Raw genomic sequence first — 16,620 nt, 5'->3', positions numbered from 1 at the left:
CTATGTGGTCTCTGAGGACAACAACCTCCTAATCAGTACACAATTGTCAGACTGTATATGATTGTAGAAAGGACATTATTCATAATAACACTCTCCACAGTGTTTATAACAATAGATAATCACACCCTCCAGTGTGAGCCTGGTTCCACTCAAGCTTTCTTCCTCTTCCATCTAAGGGAATTTTGCCTTGTCACAGTCACTTCAGTCACCTCAGGCTTGTTCATTGTGGATAAATACAAATACATTTGAATATAGGTACAATATTAATCTTAAGTTATTGTATAAATCTTTGTATAATAATCTTTTTGTACTTTTTGCAATATTTCTTATGTTTTGTAAAGCTGCTTTGAGACCATGTCCATTGGTAAAAGTGCTATACAAATAAATTTGAATTTAATATTTACATTTTAGACTTTCTAAGTTTTCATTCTCTTTTTTATTTTAATGGCAGTTATTAATATCAATTAATGCACTCTAGCTTACATGGACTCCACAAGGTTGAACAAAATCTTCCCTGATCCATTTTTAGTTTAGAGACTCATATCTTTGCTTAGGATTAATTACAGACTTTGTTTTTTTTTTAATATTTCAAAATTAATTTCCAATTTGAAAAAACTATTTCAAATGTGGGAAGGGATAGCTGATTGGTAAAGGTGTTGTACTAACAAACTAACAATTAGAAGGTTACGAGATTAAAACTGCTTGAGTGAAATCTGCTTAACCTTCAACTGCTTAAGTGTATAAATGAGATAAATGTGAGTTTCTCTGGGTTGGGGCATCTGCTAAAACAACATAAATTAATTAATAAATTCATGTGTTATCATTCCATCCTCTTCATTCAGAGTATATTTGTACCTGTTGATTCAAAAACTATATCCACCACAAACACAAATATATTTTCACATATTTTCATACATAACAGCCTCTATAGTTTATACAAAACATTAAGTGAGCAACAGTTCTATGGGTGAATTGTCATGTTGATTAGAGATGTCAGAGGAAAATGCCCAGACTGATTTATGATTTTACCTCATGATTTGTGTTGTGTAGCTGAAATGTTTTTTTTTTTGCTTACCACATTTGTGATGAGTGAATTTTTGAGTGACTATAGACTTCCTGGCAGATCAAATAGTCTTTTCATTGTCTTCTGATTGCTCTCATTAATAGTGAGTTAGCCTACAGGTAATCCAATCATACATTTTTTTTAACCATTCTGTGTAAACTGAAAATCCCAGGAATTCAGCAGTTTCTGAAATACTCATATCAAACAAGCAAACAATCATGCCATGGTTAAAGTCACGAGATTTTTTTGTTCTTTCTGATGTTTGATGTGAACCTTAACTGAAGCTCTTGACCCGCAAATACATGATTTTATACATTCTAATGCTTAACTGATTAGATAACTGTATAGGTGTGCCGATATACAGATGTTCCTAATTAAGTGGACTGTATATTTAGACATGGAAATAAAAAAAATATACACACACTGACCTCACAGTTTATTGACTGTTTTGTTTTGTCTTGTAGATTGGTGTCTTCCTGGAGAATTCAGAAAATCTTCAGTTGTTTAATAACTCACAAATTGCAGCCAATGTCACAGAATACTACACAACTCAATTATACATCCAGAATCCCACCTTTAACCCCCTCAGGTAAAGCACTGTACACACATGTTACAAACATTGAATTTCAAGGTACACAATGTAATCACTATCTAGGGTTCTCAGTTCAAGTCCTAGAGTGACAGAACACTGAAATACCTTTGTTCAAATGCATTTATAAGAGGAAGTCCTATGTAGCACAAATGTAGTTCTAATAAGAAAAAACCCTAGGGACTAGTATCTTTCATTTTTTGAGTTCTATGTTTGATCAGACAGGGTCATCAGTTTGAAGTTAGAAATTGAAGGGGTGATGTTGTATGTGGTCAGTGGTTATGATCCATAAGTTTGTTAGAAGTGAAGGAGAGATTCTGGAGTGAGTTAGATGAGGTGATGGAGAGGTTTCCCAGATGGGAGAGAGTAGTGATTGGAGCAGACTTCAACAGGCATGTTGGTGAGGGGAACAGAGGTGATGATGAGGTGATGGACCAGTTTGGTGTTAAGGAAAGGAACCTAGAAGGACAGATGGTGGTGGACTTTGCTAAGCAGATGGAAATGGCTGTAGATAAAACTTTCCAGAAGAGAGAGAAACATAGAGTTACATATAAGAGTAGAGGTAGGAGTACGCAGGTAGAATACATTCTATATAGATGAGGAAATCTGAGAGAGATTAGTAACTGCAAAGTGGTGGTAGGAGAGAGTGTAGACAGACAGCATTGGATGATGTGTAAGATTTCTCTGGTGGTCAGGAAGAAGAGGAGAGGAAAGATAGAAAAGAAGACCAAGTGGTGGAAGAAAGAATGTCGTGAGGAATTCAGACAGAATCTGAGACAGATTTTGGGTGGTCAGGAAGAGCTTCCAGATGACAGAGAAGCTTCAGCAGAAGTGTTCAGGGAGACAGATAGGAGGGTGCCAGTTGTGTCACCTGGAAGGAGAAAAGAAGATAAGGAAACATGGTGGTGGAAAGAGGAAGTACATGACGGCATTCAGAGGAAGAGGCTAGCTAAAAATAAGTGAAATGTAGAAAGGACTGAAGAAAGTAGACAGGATTACAAGGAAATGCAGCACAGAGTGAAGAGGGACGTGATGAAGACCAAACATAAAGCATACGATGAGGTGAGGAAGGCTCTAAGGAGAATCAAATGTGGAAAGGCTGTTGGTCCAGATGACATACATGGAGGTGTGGAAGTGTCTAGGAGAGACAGTAGTGGAGATTCTATCTAGATTGTTCAACAGGAATTAAGAGAGTGGGAAGATGCCTGAGGAATGGAGGAGAAGTGTTCTAGTGCTGATCTTTAAGAACAAGGGTGATGTGCAGAGTTGTAGCACAGAGCTTTTTTTAGAGACGATGATGGTTTGGACATGTACAGAGGAGGGAGATGGTTATATTGAAGAATGAAGAATGTTGGAGATGGAGCTGCCATATAAGATGTCAAGAGGAAGACCAAAGAGGAGATATATGGATGTGTTAAACGAGAACATGAAGTTAATTGGTTAATTGGAGTAGAGGATGCCAAGGATAGAGTTAGGTGGAAACAGATGATTCGCTGTGATAATCCCTAACAGGAAAAGCCGAAAGTAGAAAAAAGTAGAAGAAGAAGAAGAAGAAGAAGAAGAAGAAGAAGAAGAAGAAGAAGCTGTATTTTGCAATTTTTTGTCATTATCTATGCTGGATTATTTAGACATATTCTGAGTCAACTTATTTCAAAATGTTTATTTAACCCACATTTTTGGCTCATATTATGCAAGCACCTGTGTATGCACTCAGACATTACCATTGCAATGTATATTATCAAATGTTTGTCATTTCTCCTTCTTTGTAGTTGGACAAAGATCAAATGTACAAACTGTTCCTCATTGTCTTGATTAGGCTGAACAAAATCACCTGCTTTTAACATGCAACACTTAGGAGCTGACTATTTTGCCATTGTCTAATTATTTTAAGTGATTGTACACTGACTCAGCAGAAAGAGGAATTTTGAATTCAGTTCTATTCATTATTCTATTGAATTAGAAAATATCAATGTAGAAAATCAATGTATAACTTCAAAAAAAAAAAAAAATACAAGGTTTCTCGATGAACAGAATGTATCAAAGCTTTTATATTTGTCAAGTTTATGGTCAGATGTAGATTGCTGTGTGTATGTGTGTGCAGTTTACCAGGTGGACTTGTCTGTAAAGCCCCCAGCTCTGTGTTTGTTTCTCTTGGAGATGCAGACATACAGAACATTCTGTCCAACATTAACAAATTTTGTAATGAAACCAATCCAGAGGTAATCAGTTAATATTTTAATACTAATACCAATAATTTCTACCAATTTAATTGAGCATATCTAATGCCATACCTTTTCTCTCAGATCACAGCAACACTTGTGGAGAAGTTTCCTACTTTATCGGAATCTACAGTTCAGTTGCTTGGCAGCCAGTGTGTTGGCCTGACTGTGGGCCAGATAAACTCCGCCCCCTACAGTGTGATACAAAATAACCTGGATACGCTCAGTAATATCAATGGCTGGGACCAGGGACAAGCTAGTGCTCTCATCCAAAGCATCATTAGTTCAGGTTTTAAGGTGAATGTACTGTAGAGCTGGTTAAGTAATTGATGTAATTCCACATCTGGAACCAACTGCCCTTTTTTTACCACATATGTTCATAAATATTCATGATGCAGACCTACACAGATGATCACATCAAGCCAAATAAAGAAACTTTTATTGTCATTTCAGCCATATATAGTGCCATGAAAAAGTGTTTCTGGAGCTACATAAAACACAGAGCTAAGGAGCTAAGTGCATTGTGTGCAACCTAGTGCGAACAGTGTCAGATAAAAGACATTGCAGACAGATATAAGAAAACACTACAGGACAAAAAACAAAACAATTCCCAACCAGAGTTCATTCTGTATATTGTACTGTACAAAGTGCAAAAAATATAGTATTCTGAACAAAGAGGGTTTACATATATATACACTTATGTAATAACAGTTTGATGAGGTATTGAAATGTGGTGGTCAAAACAGCAGTTGAGTTAGTGTGCAAGACACCATGTGCAAAATCAGCATGTAAACAGTGGGTGGTACTGTAGACATAGATGTATATTAAATGAGTGTTTGGGTGTGTTTTTGAGTGTGATACAATTCAGTGCAGTTCACACAGTTGAGTGTGTGTGTGTGTGTGCGTCAGTACAGTTCAATTCAGTTTTCAACTCCGGTAATAAACTCCATTAGAGATCATGCAAATATAAGAGAACCAGTGATTGAGGTTGAGTTTTGTTTAGATTTTTTTAAGATGTAATTTGATTGGCTATTGTTTTGGTTAACAGATAAACAGTGCCTCCTCTTTGTTATCTCTGGGCACACTAATTGAAGGAGTTCCCTCTGCAACCATCTCCAGCATCCCTTCTTCTCAGCTTCTGACTTTATCCCAGAATCCAACATTCATCAATAACATTTTGTCAGCACCAGGTATTCTACAAGAAACCTATGTCCAACAGGTATGCAAATATTGAACACACAGATCACATTATATAGAGAGTTAAATAGATAGAGAAAAATAATGATATTTCTATTTTTTTCAAGGTTATCTCTGCAGACCAAACCAAAGTGATGGAGAATGTTCCTAATTCACTGGTGATGTATATCCCAGTTGTTCTACTCTCATCACAGAGCTCTGTTAATGTTTCACTGATCAATAACAAGAGCTGGAGCCATGAACAGGTAACAAACACACATACATACACAATTTCATAGTTCCAGATTTCTTTTCTATCGAACAGAGTAACTTAATACACATTAAGCCTTGTAATGCTTGTGGAGTCTGGAAATCATTAAAAATGAGTACTGTTGAATTCCTGCTTGATTTTTGTTACCAGGCTATAATCTTGTTTGGTGCAGTGACCAGTGATGATCCAGAAGAGTGAGTTAGAAAATACACATTAATACATTATATACATATATTAATATTGGCATGCCTTTTTGGTGTTGAACATTGAGGTGTGTGACTATGTGTGTGTATTCCTCTAGTCTGTCAGCATCAGTACTGCAGGGATTCTCCTGCAGCTCAGTTCAGACTCTCCCACAGGAAAAAGCCAAAGATCTAGTGAAAGCCTGTAGACCACGTGCAGGCAGAGGCAAGGTCCAACTGGAAGAGGCTCAGGTACACACTCTGATATTCTTCCAAAGAAGTTCATTTCAGTCATGAATGCATGAAAGGAAGTAACTTATTTCACCAAAGTTCCCCAATCATGTTTAACTCTGAATTATTTAGGCAAATGTGCTGGTGTAGCATTCATTTTCAATAGTTTTCTAAATCCGTAATGCATCATAAATGACAAGTGTGTTTTAGGTTGTTTGAAGTTATTTAATTCTTACATGTATTGCTGTAAGGAAGTGTGGTAAATTGAAGTTAAGTGAAAAAGGATTCTGAATGTAATGGTGTTCAAGGTGTGTTCTGTTGTAGCTAACCTGCATGTACAACATCATGAAAGAAGACTCTGTGAACTTTGCTGATGTCCCTTCTGACATGCTCCTCTACTACAAGTGCGTAGAAAACATGTACACCTCTGTGCTTGTTGCTATGTTACATCTTTATTTTTTTGTGTGATTGCTTTCTAAATTGTGTGTAATCCTTGTACTTTGTGTGTGTGATATAGCTATGACAAAGTAAAGAATGGGAATTGCAGTTCATATTTCACGGCTTTGGGAGGAGCAGATTTCTCTGTTCCTTCAAGCATCCTCAACATAGCGGCCACCCAATTCAACAATGCACGGGACTGCCTGGTAATAAGCACATAAATAAGCTGTATTAACTACAATAAAAAAGTAGAAACGATACTTACATAGCCCATGCACTGATTATTGCAATGAACTGTAATGGAATATCAAAATGAAATTAAACTTTTGAAATCTCAAAAATACAAGGCCTAAAAGCCCAACCGCTTTTAGGCCTTTTTCGGCCTAACCAAAAATGGATAAAAGAAAAAAAAAAACACACAAAAAAAGCACACAACATTTAAATAACATTTACCTGTCCTTAAACTTTATAGGAAATTATTATTGCAATACAAATTTCAATATATATCTCTAATTTCTATATATATCACAAATCAGACTTTGTGCCTCTTCTTGACTCTCCTTCATGGTTTGTGACATTATAGGGTATATCTGGTGTGAGTCTGACCAGGCATCAGGTGGAGGTTCTGGGGAATATGGCATGCACACTGGACTCCTCCTACATCCAGAGCTCTGACCCCATAATTCTGGAGAACCTGAAGAACTGTGGAGATCTTTCTGATTCTCAGATGACTGCTGTACAGTCAGTGCTCCTCAGTGGGAACACTGCTTATGGGTGAGAGTCTTTCCTTTATCTCTAAGTCAGAGCTTCTGAAAAAACAAGAGGTAGTTAAAAGGTCAAGAGCACCAGCTGAATGTATGCTATTGTAAATTAGAGTTGATTCTAAACCATAAGCTGAGAGAAATCAGTTTAAAATTGTGCAGAATTTCAGGTGCATCACAGAATCTTAAAATATGTAACAGAAGAACAAGCAGACTCAAACTATGCAGGAGTGTCTCCAATCGGGAACTGGAGACAAAAGAGTTCAAACAGGCGAGACAGATGCAAGAACAAAGTCAGGATGATTTGACAGGGCACAAGGCAAACTGAAAAGACCATCTGGCGAGGGATAGCATTTTGGTATCATGCTTAAATAGAGCAGAGAAGCATAAAATGGCTTTGCCTCGGAAGTGCTACCCCCGGCCCGGAACTGAAATTGACAAAATCAGAAGTGTGTACTGACAGCAATATTTAGCATGTTCACTCAACTCATTTGTACAAAAGTTTAGTGCCATATTATCTAAACTTCTGTGTGCCATATTTTCCCTTCACATTAAGCATGTGTTTGAATTAAACGGCGATGGATTTTATCTACAATTTAATATACATATAAATACTAAAAAACTTTATATCACTATTTTGAAAATTATACTTTTTATTTTATAAAGTTCTGAAATAAACAATAATAGTGTTAAATCAAATGCCTAGCAGACGCATTTTCACTAGTGCTCTCAGACATTTGGACTATAATCTTTACATGATGAAATCTTCCTAACAAAATAAAAGGTAGCATTGTTCATTTAGCACACAACAGAGGTGGGTAGTAACGAGTTACATTTACTCCGTTACATTTACTTGAGTAAGTTTTTGAAAAAATTATACTTCTAGTTCAGCTGTTTCGAGTTTTTTTTATGTGCTTAACTTTACTCAGCGCCGCAAGAGCCGACAAACAGATGACGTCAGACGTGTCGTTTCTTGCAGCGCCGAACACACATATTTAAAGGGATACTTCACTCAAAATGAAAATTCTGTCATCATTTACTCACTCTCATGTTGTTACAAACCTGTATAAATTTCTTTGTTCTGATGAACATTAAGGAAGATATTTTGAGAAACAAAAACAGCTTTGCAACCAGAAGCTTTAGTTTACCTGAAACTAAGGAAAGTACTAGAGGCTTCCTGAAATGAATTAAAGAAGTAGAGATGCATTTCATTATTATTGCCCTTTCATCAAGGCATCAAATGTGCAACAATCACAACACAAAAGAAATTAAATGTGTGTGTGTTTCCTTCTGTTGTTCTGTCACTGGAGACACACACACAGTTTATGAGAATTTATGGGCTGCCTCGTTCTAGTTCTGCCTGGTAAAAAAATATTTGCCTAAAGATTATTTTGTATTTTTGTCTGTCTGATTGTTGTCGTGTTAAAAAATAAATCAGACGTTACTCAACAGGTACTCAGTACTTGAGTAGTTTTTTTCACCGAGTACTTTTTTACTCTTATTCAAGTAATTATTTGGATGTCTACTTTTTACTTTTACTTGAGTCATATTATTCTGAAGTAACAGTACTTTTACTTGAGTACAATTTTTGGCTACTCTACCCATCTCTGGCACACAATTAATGAAATCAATTACACTAGCAAGACAGGCATTTTTTTTTCATAATGTGTATGTCATATGTGTATGTTGCAACTGTTAATTTCTAATTCTTGTACTTATACATATTGGACATTTAAAATTGGTTCAAATTCAGTAAGGTTGGAATTTAACATCAACTGGTGCAAACAGCTGCATAACTTTAATTGTGATAGTAAAAGGTTAATTGCATAACCAAAATTGATATATGCACATATAAAGTTGTATTTTGTTAAATATGCATAAAACCTCAAACATTGTTTGTCATTAATCAGTAATCCTCTAAAGTGGAATGCACAGACTCTGAGGAAACTTGGCATCCTGCCTCTCTATTTCAAATCAGACTTCTGGGAACAGTTCAGTTATGTATGTAAATCCATCTGTTGATCTACATTTTCTGTTTTACATTTTATGTGTTTTTATTTCAAACAAACATAGCACAGATTGGAATTGAGTAATTTCTATTTGTGTGCCTTATAGGATGTAAAAAAGTCATTTTTGAAGTCATTCATGCCATTCTTGAGGAATCAAAAGACCCCAATACAGAAATTGAGGAATTTTTTTGTGGAATGCAACTCCAAATCATCCAAAATCAATCGTGCTGCAGGTACTATTGCTTAAAGAATAAACATGACATTAAAAGGTGATTTTGTTATTAAAGGTGGTCTTTGAAAGGTCCAGGACTCCAGGAATGGTGCTTCCATGTATCTCGGCACAAAATGTGAATTGTTTCCTTTTTTCTGGCTCTAATAGTATGCACCACTGGCCAGATCACAGCAGTGACAATTGCAGATGCATCATTTCCTTTGGGATATGACTCCACTCAATTTGATTTGTGTTTGAATAACACTGTCCTGAAAGACAACCTGGCAGCCATCACTGAGAAAGTAGTGGACCCCAGTTTCCAGACTGTTATTCTAAACAAGTTAAACCAGGTCTGAACACTGTACTTATAAATGCCAGAGGTGATTGTGAACTGTTGTTAGGTTTTATGTGATGTTTGAGTTGGTAATGTGTGTGTTTGTCTGTGTGTATTGTAGCTCTACCCAACAGGAATTAATGATGGTGTTCTACAGCTATTAGGCTCCACATCTCGCATGGCAACTATTGATGAAATTAGCAAGTGGAATATTAGCATAATTGACACACTGTTCTCTTTGATGGCTCCAAATAATGGCAACTGGACGACAGAGCTGGTAATTTATATATATATATATATATATAATGTGTGTGTGTGTTTGTGTGCGTGTATGAGAGAGAGAGAGAGAGCTATAATTTACATTTGGTAATTTCTGTGGGTTTTTAGTGACTAAATCTAAAAACCTAAGAAGTCAGTACTGCTCAGATATCATGTATTTGCTACTATTGTTGTTTGTGTGTGTTTTGTAGAGTAATGCCGTGATTTCAAGGTATCTTGGTGTGGCTAATCACACTCTTGGAACTGCTGAAATAAATGCAGTTGGTTCCAGCATCTGTTCATTAAATGTCAGTGTACTGGAAAATATCACAGCTGTGAGCTTGATGTAAGTATACATGTATATGTACAGTCACAAATATATAGACACGGTACATTAAGGTACATTTAAGGTACAATTTTAGGGAGCAATTTTAAGGTACAAATTTAGGGAGCACTGATTTGAGATTTGAAGGATTGAAATCTCTGGCAATAATAAATAGTCTGTTGGGGTGAGCATTCTGCAGATTGCTAATAGCCCCACAGAGTTCACATAGTGCCTCCTTGGCATTAGCGCTGTAATGTACACTCCAACAATGAAAATATATAACCTATATATAACCTACTCTTAATAACAGGAATATAAGTGGTATGCTTTTAAATATAAGTGGTATGCTTGGAGAGGGTGGTGTTCAGGCCCAGCAGCTCACCTTCTCAGTCAAGTGCTGAGGGATGATTGTGTTGAATGCTGAACTGAACTGATCACTAATAGCCCCCTAGAGTTCACACAGTGCCTCCTTAGCATTAGTGCTGGGGGAATGTACACTCCGACGATAAAAACAGTGGTCAATTCCTGATGTAAATAAAATGTCCTTTGCAAACCCGTCATGAGCAAACCCGAGGCAACTGTGGCAAGGAAAAACTAAAAGAAAATACAAATTAAATAAAGGTGAACATATTCAAAAGGATGGCAACTGGGGAAAAGAGAGTGCAGGTGCTTTGCTGAGAGTCCATGACATCCTCGGTTGTGTCTGTAGGAAGTTTGTTAGCTTATGCTTCCTCCTCTGGGTGTTTGCCAAATTTTTTGTACGACTGCATAATTGTTTTTTTTATTTTTATTATTATTTTAAATCAAAATCTGATTGTTCGAACTGGTTTGGATTTTTGCACAACCAAGAGGGTGCAAAAACTAACTATTTGCAAAATTATAAAATTCTCTCAAAAGTAAAAAGAACAAAGAGAGAATGCAAACAAAAACAAACAAAAAAAAAAAACAGTTGATACAGGTGTAATGAGGAGGCATACGGCTGTGGATCCATTTGCAGCTTAGTTTTAATAACAATCAGAAGAGTAGTCAGACAGGCAATAATCAGGATGGGCAGAGGTACAAATATCAGAGGATAGGCAAAATCAGAGTCGAGAACAGGAAAAAGGTCAGGGCAGGCAGAAAACAGTCAGAAGAGTCAGAAACAGCAAACAGAGTAATACCAGGAAATCAGAACACAGGAAAATGCTCAGAATGACAGTACAGAGACTTCTTAAGACTAGTCGAGACCTCGCACAGAGCCCCCCCTGCGAGCGGCTCCCGATGCGAGAACGGTTGCGGCGCCGGGGTCAACCCCGTGAACGGGGAGCTTGTTTGTGGGGGTGCCGTTGGTGGAAGTCCGCGGTGAGTGATGGATCCAGGATGTCTCCAGCTTTCACCCACAAGCGCTCCTCCGGACCGAATCCCTCCCAGTCAGCTAGGTACTCCAAACGGCCCCCTCGGCGCCTGGAGTAGAGTAGTTAGCGAACTTGATATATTTCCTCGCCGTCGACTAGCAGTGGCGGCGTGGTGGGTGATGGTGTCAGGTTCTCTCGGTTCCTCGGCGGGTTTCAGCAGAGAAACATGGAAAGTGGGTGAGATGCGGTAGGTGGCCGGCAGGGCGAGACGGTAGGAGACAGGGTTGACCTGCCTGATGATTCGGAATGGGCCCACGTACCTGGGACTGAGTTTACGGCAGGGTAGGCAGAGACGAATGTCGCGGGTCGAGAGCCAAACCCACTGGCCGGGTTGGTACTCGGGGTGTTCCTCACGGTGTCGATCAGCTTGAGTTTTCTGTGCCCTGATGGCACTCCTTAGCTGTCGGTGCGCTGCGTCCCACGTTTCCTCGCTCCGGCGAAACCACTCATCGATGGCAGGCAGGTCGGTGGGTGTGTCGGACCAGGGGAATGGTAGCCCAGGACACACTGAAAGGGCGTCAGGCCGGTGGCGGGTTTAATGAGGAAATTATGGGCATATTCACACTTTCCAAACCCACGAGGTGAACTGGGGACCTCGGTCTGAGACGATGTCCTCGGGCAGACCATTGCAGCGAAATACGTGGGTACAAAGCATTTCTGCTGTCTTGAAGGCGGTAGGGAGCTTGGGTAGTGGAATCAGCTGGCAGGCTTTAGAGAACCGCTCGATGACAGTCAGAATGGTAGTGTAATTGTTGGAACGGGGCAGATCAGTGACAAAGTCCAGGGCGATGTGGGACCAGGGTCGTTGTGGCACTGGGAGTGGTAGTAACCGGCCCGCTGGGCATTGGTGCGAGGCTTTGGAGGTTTGGCATGCCGTGCAGCTTCGGACCAGAACTTATTTTGGACCAGGTGGGTCGTGGCTGTAATCTCAGGGTGACTGGAGGCCGGGCTTGTATGTAGCAGCTCCAGAAGCGAAGTACGCAGGTGTTCAGGCACGTACGTTTTGCCGATCGGGCATTCGTCTGGTGGCGGCGTCAGAACGTTGGCTTGGGCGATCTCCGTCTCGATATCCCACTGTAGGTCTGTAGGTCACTGAAAACTGGAACCGGGTTTAGAACATAGCCCACCGGGCTTGGCGTGGGTTCATGCGTCGGGCCTTGCGCAGGTCCTCCAGGTTGCGGTGGTCAGTGAGAACAGTGAAGGGATGCCGCGCTCCTTTCGACCAGTGCCGTCACTCCTCGAACGCTGCTTTCATGGCCAGCAGCTCGGGGTCTCCCACCTCGTAGATTTGCTCCGTCGGAGACAGCTTGCGGGAAAAGTAGGCGCATGGGAACATCTTATTGGCGGGTCCTTGGCGTTGGGACAGTATGGCTCCTACTCCTGTGTTGGATGCGTCCACTTCGACTCTGAAGGGTCGGTCCGGGTCAGGGTGGTGGAGAATAGGTGCTGAGGTGAAGCTGTCCTTGAGCTGGCTGAAAGCAGAGTGCGCCTCTAGTGACCAGGTGAGGTGGGTTGGTGCATTTCTCGTCATTGAGGTGAGGGGTGCAGCGATGGTGCTGAAGCCACGAATAAAGCGGTGGTAGAAATTAGCAAAGCCTAAGAAGCATTGTAGCTCTTTGAGGGTCTGTGGTTTGGGTCACTGTAGTTGCTCCAGGGCGGAGTTGCTCCAGGGCTGATGGCACGAGTGGAAAGGGGTACCTGAACTTCACGGTTATGCGAAATCAGAACACAAAAACAGTCAGAAGAGTCAGAAACAGGAAACAGAGTAATACCAGGAAATCAGAACACAGGAAAACGCTCAGAATGACAGTACAGAGACTAGTCGAGACCTCGCACAGATGTCAAGTTCATGTGTGGTTTTAAAGGGAGCGGAGATGAGAAACAGGTGGCGGTGATAATGAGCATGACTGGTGGTGAATGGGAAGTGTAGTCCGGAAGCGCGCTAGTACTCCGGAGACAGGGACCACATGTGAGTCTAACAGAATTGCAGCAAGGGTTAAAACAAAAAATAATATTATTTTCAAATCATTTTCAAAAATGCATTCTTTATGAAAAAAGATAAAGTACTAGAAAAACATTATATGCTGTGTCATTTTACGAGGCCAAGGATATAACTCCAGATATTAAGAAACTTTAAATTAACATTATGTTGTTGCTACCCCTGCATCTTTGTATTTGGTCTTGGAAAAAAAAAAGGTATTTTGTAATTTCCTAACTACTTTTTTTCACTGTGCAGGATGGCAAATGCTCCGGATCTGTCCTTATGTTCTATTGAACAGAAATCTGCTCTGTACATCATTGGCAAGTCCTCATTCAGTGGACAAAACAGTACTGCAAAAATATATTACCAACTCATAAGGCCCTACCTGGGTAAGAATGCCAAACACTATGATTAAATGCTCATTCCCTTAACAAGATAAACAAAAATAATTAAAAACTCAGTCAATATTCCTGTACATCTACAGAGAAATTATATACTTCCCTACAAGAAGTTAGGTTAATCAAATAAATAAGAATTCCTTATGCTGCCATAGCAATCCATGTCAAGGAACTCTCTAGGTGGGAGGGCATCTACCATTTAGAGCTAGGCTAGCCAATCACAAGCAACTGTAAGATCCTGTATGTGAAGGAAGGCAGAAAGTGCTCTCCAGCAAGTGTGTTACACAGCCATGTGATTCAGCATAAGCAGTAAAAAAGATGCTTTTTGCTGGCATGATGTGTCTTGGAGGAAACATGCTACACTTCACCCAAAGGGAGAACTGGCTAAGTACTGTATGGGCATTGATGAAATTAAGAGGAAATGGGATCAGCATGAAAAAATGTAATAATGAATAATAATAGTATAGAACATAGAATAATAGTAGAATAGTAATAATAAAAAATAATGTTTTTGCCCAATTTACTGAGACCAACTTAATATATATCTGTGTGTATAGGTGGTGCTTCTGTACAGGATATACAGGATCTTTCTACCAAGAATGTTAACATGGACATCACCACCTTCATGAATCTAAACCCTGCTGTTTTTATGGTATGAAATATTAATATAACCGATTAAGCAGATCCTCTCACAAGTGGTGCTGTCTTTTTAACTCTAAAGTCAAACTTAATAGCTGAGAATTTCATGCAGAATATAAGGAGAAAATGTTAAAAAATATATTTGTTAAGAGGGTTATGATTTCAATCACTGCCACCAAGGGCCCTTTACTCTCAACTGCTTGGTTGTATAAATGAGAAAGGGTCTCTGCCAGTTACCGTAAATGTAAAATGTAAATGTGTTGTTTTTGTGTATCTCAGTCCTTAAATGTGAGTGAAGTGCAAGGTCTACTTGGAGTGAATTTGGCTGACCTGAAGCTGTTTGAGAACTCCTCAGCTGTTCAGTCCTGGGTTGTAAGGCAATACCAGTCTAATTTGAATACCCTGAACATTGGCCTCGTTGGGGGCAAAATCCCCTCTGTGACATCTCAACCAAACATCACTACTGTCACCAGCAGCCAGATGAACCAAACAACTTTAGCCAATAGCACAGCTCAGGGTAAGAACAATGTTTACAACACAGTACACTGCTAACGTAAACCAAAGAATCTTATAACCAGTGTAGTGTTCAATTCAACATTTATTGCATTTTGTATCGGAATAAATGATGTATTTCATTACGGATTCATTACTGTTTCTCCTAATAACTAATAGATTATTTCCAAATGGGACTGTCAGAACAATACAATGCACAAATGTTACTCCTAGAAACCTGGAAATGACAGATAATGAACTATCAGCTAATGTTCAGGTTTACCTAACATACCAGAGCCAGGAGCTTAAATTTAGCAATGCTCTAACCTTGAACATCAAAAAATTAAATGGTACAGTAAGCATTTTAGCAAAAGAAGAGATGGTTTTGTAGTAGTAAAACAGAAGCTCAGATTGTGTTTGTCATTCTCTGGTCATTCTATGTCTCTATGTCTCTTGAGCTGTGGAGATTGACCAATAGTATTAGGTTTTGAGTAAGGCTGGTAAAAGGTTCCTCAGCATGGTTGATAGGTTTACCCTCTGTCATTGGGTGAGGGGCTTGTCTACTCAGACTCACTGCTCCTTTGCATTGAGAGGAGCCATAAGCATCTCTTAGATATTTGGCATGTACCACGTTCCCACTGGATGAAGCCCCCAGTTCAGACACAGAAACTGCTAAAGGGATTATGTCTAACAGTTGGGTTGGAAATATCTGTGGAGAAGATGGAATCTGTGGCTAAGGATAGAGAAATCTGTGCTGTCCTTCTTAGCCTGTAGCCATCATGAGCCACACCATGAAAAGTGGAAGGAGAACAAATGAAAGACTAAAAAAGGACTGAATGAATGATTTACTGGCAGTGATATTAAAAAAAGATTATACTTAGTCCTAATGTAATGAATACAACAGATGTTTAACAAATGTCATAAAATTTTTTTGTCTGATTGTTTGTCTTTGTGTGTGTGTTTCAGCATCAGGAGCACCTATGTTTCATGCGGGAACATGGTCTCTCCCTTTGTGTGTAGGACTCCTGACTATTGCACACACTGTTCAAACAAAATAATATCAACATTTAATTACTTTAAAGTACTAAGTTTCTAAGTTCTATCTCATGTAAATTCTATTATTCACTAAGTATTTGTCTCAGAACTACCAATTATTAATTATTAATATATTAGTGTTTATAGTATAATATTATGCATGAATATAGTGTAAGTAATTATTATGACATAGACCGACAGTTCTGCAATACATTTTCTGGAGATGTTTGTTTATGATCTCTATGTTTGTTCTATTATTTCACATACAAATTTTGGGGTAAAACTAATGTCATTCTTTAATTTCTAAATAATTACACTTTTGAATAATATATTTGTAAGAGTCCTTTTTCATATTCATAGTTCTCTCAACATGAATTTAATAATTGTATGTAATCAAGAATAAAGAATTTTTAAAATTTCTTTTGAGCATTGATAAAGTTGTTCCAGAGATGGATTGGGCAGCTGTTACCTCCTGCCATAGAGCCATAAGGCTCTGAGCTGTGCAGCTTTTAAATCAGACAGTGATGGAGGTGTGAGGATGCTCTTGATGGTGCTTGTAGAAGATGCTAATGTTTGTAAAGACACCAACGGAAATTTTACTCTCTCCACCTCTG

At 38.9% G+C, this 16,620-nt stretch overlaps 1 protein-coding gene across 1 annotated transcript in view; it reads left to right on the top strand.

Annotated features, from left to right (window-relative positions):
- LOC132839242 (uncharacterized) overlaps positions 1 to 16,284 on the top strand; it is a 43,242-nt gene extending 26,958 nt beyond the window's left edge. Inside the window, exons 44-55 of the mRNA XM_060860118.1 lie at positions 6,056 to 6,135; positions 6,249 to 6,375; positions 6,753 to 6,943; positions 8,841 to 8,931; positions 9,046 to 9,172; positions 9,319 to 9,500; positions 9,606 to 9,761; positions 9,955 to 10,088; positions 13,698 to 13,831; positions 14,398 to 14,492; positions 14,759 to 14,996; positions 15,938 to 16,284. Coding sequence (XP_060716101.1) covers positions 6,056 to 6,135; positions 6,249 to 6,375; positions 6,753 to 6,943; positions 8,841 to 8,931; positions 9,046 to 9,172; positions 9,319 to 9,500; positions 9,606 to 9,761; positions 9,955 to 10,088; positions 13,698 to 13,831; positions 14,398 to 14,492; positions 14,759 to 14,996; positions 15,938 to 16,029 — 1,647 coding nt within the window. The 3' untranslated portion in view covers positions 16,030 to 16,284. The remainder of the gene's footprint in view (positions 1 to 6,055; positions 6,136 to 6,248; positions 6,376 to 6,752; positions 6,944 to 8,840; positions 8,932 to 9,045; positions 9,173 to 9,318; positions 9,501 to 9,605; positions 9,762 to 9,954; positions 10,089 to 13,697; positions 13,832 to 14,397; positions 14,493 to 14,758; positions 14,997 to 15,937) is intronic.
- The last annotated feature ends 336 nt before the right edge of the window (positions 16,285 to 16,620 follow it).

This window comes from Tachysurus vachellii, chromosome 24 (assembly GCF_030014155.1).
Source record: "Tachysurus vachellii isolate PV-2020 chromosome 24, HZAU_Pvac_v1, whole genome shotgun sequence".
In the NCBI taxonomy this organism is placed as follows: Eukaryota; Metazoa; Chordata; class Actinopteri; order Siluriformes; family Bagridae; genus Tachysurus; species Tachysurus vachellii.
The sequence above is the reverse complement of the archived record's forward strand: the minus strand, read 5'-3'. Positions and strand labels throughout refer to the sequence as shown.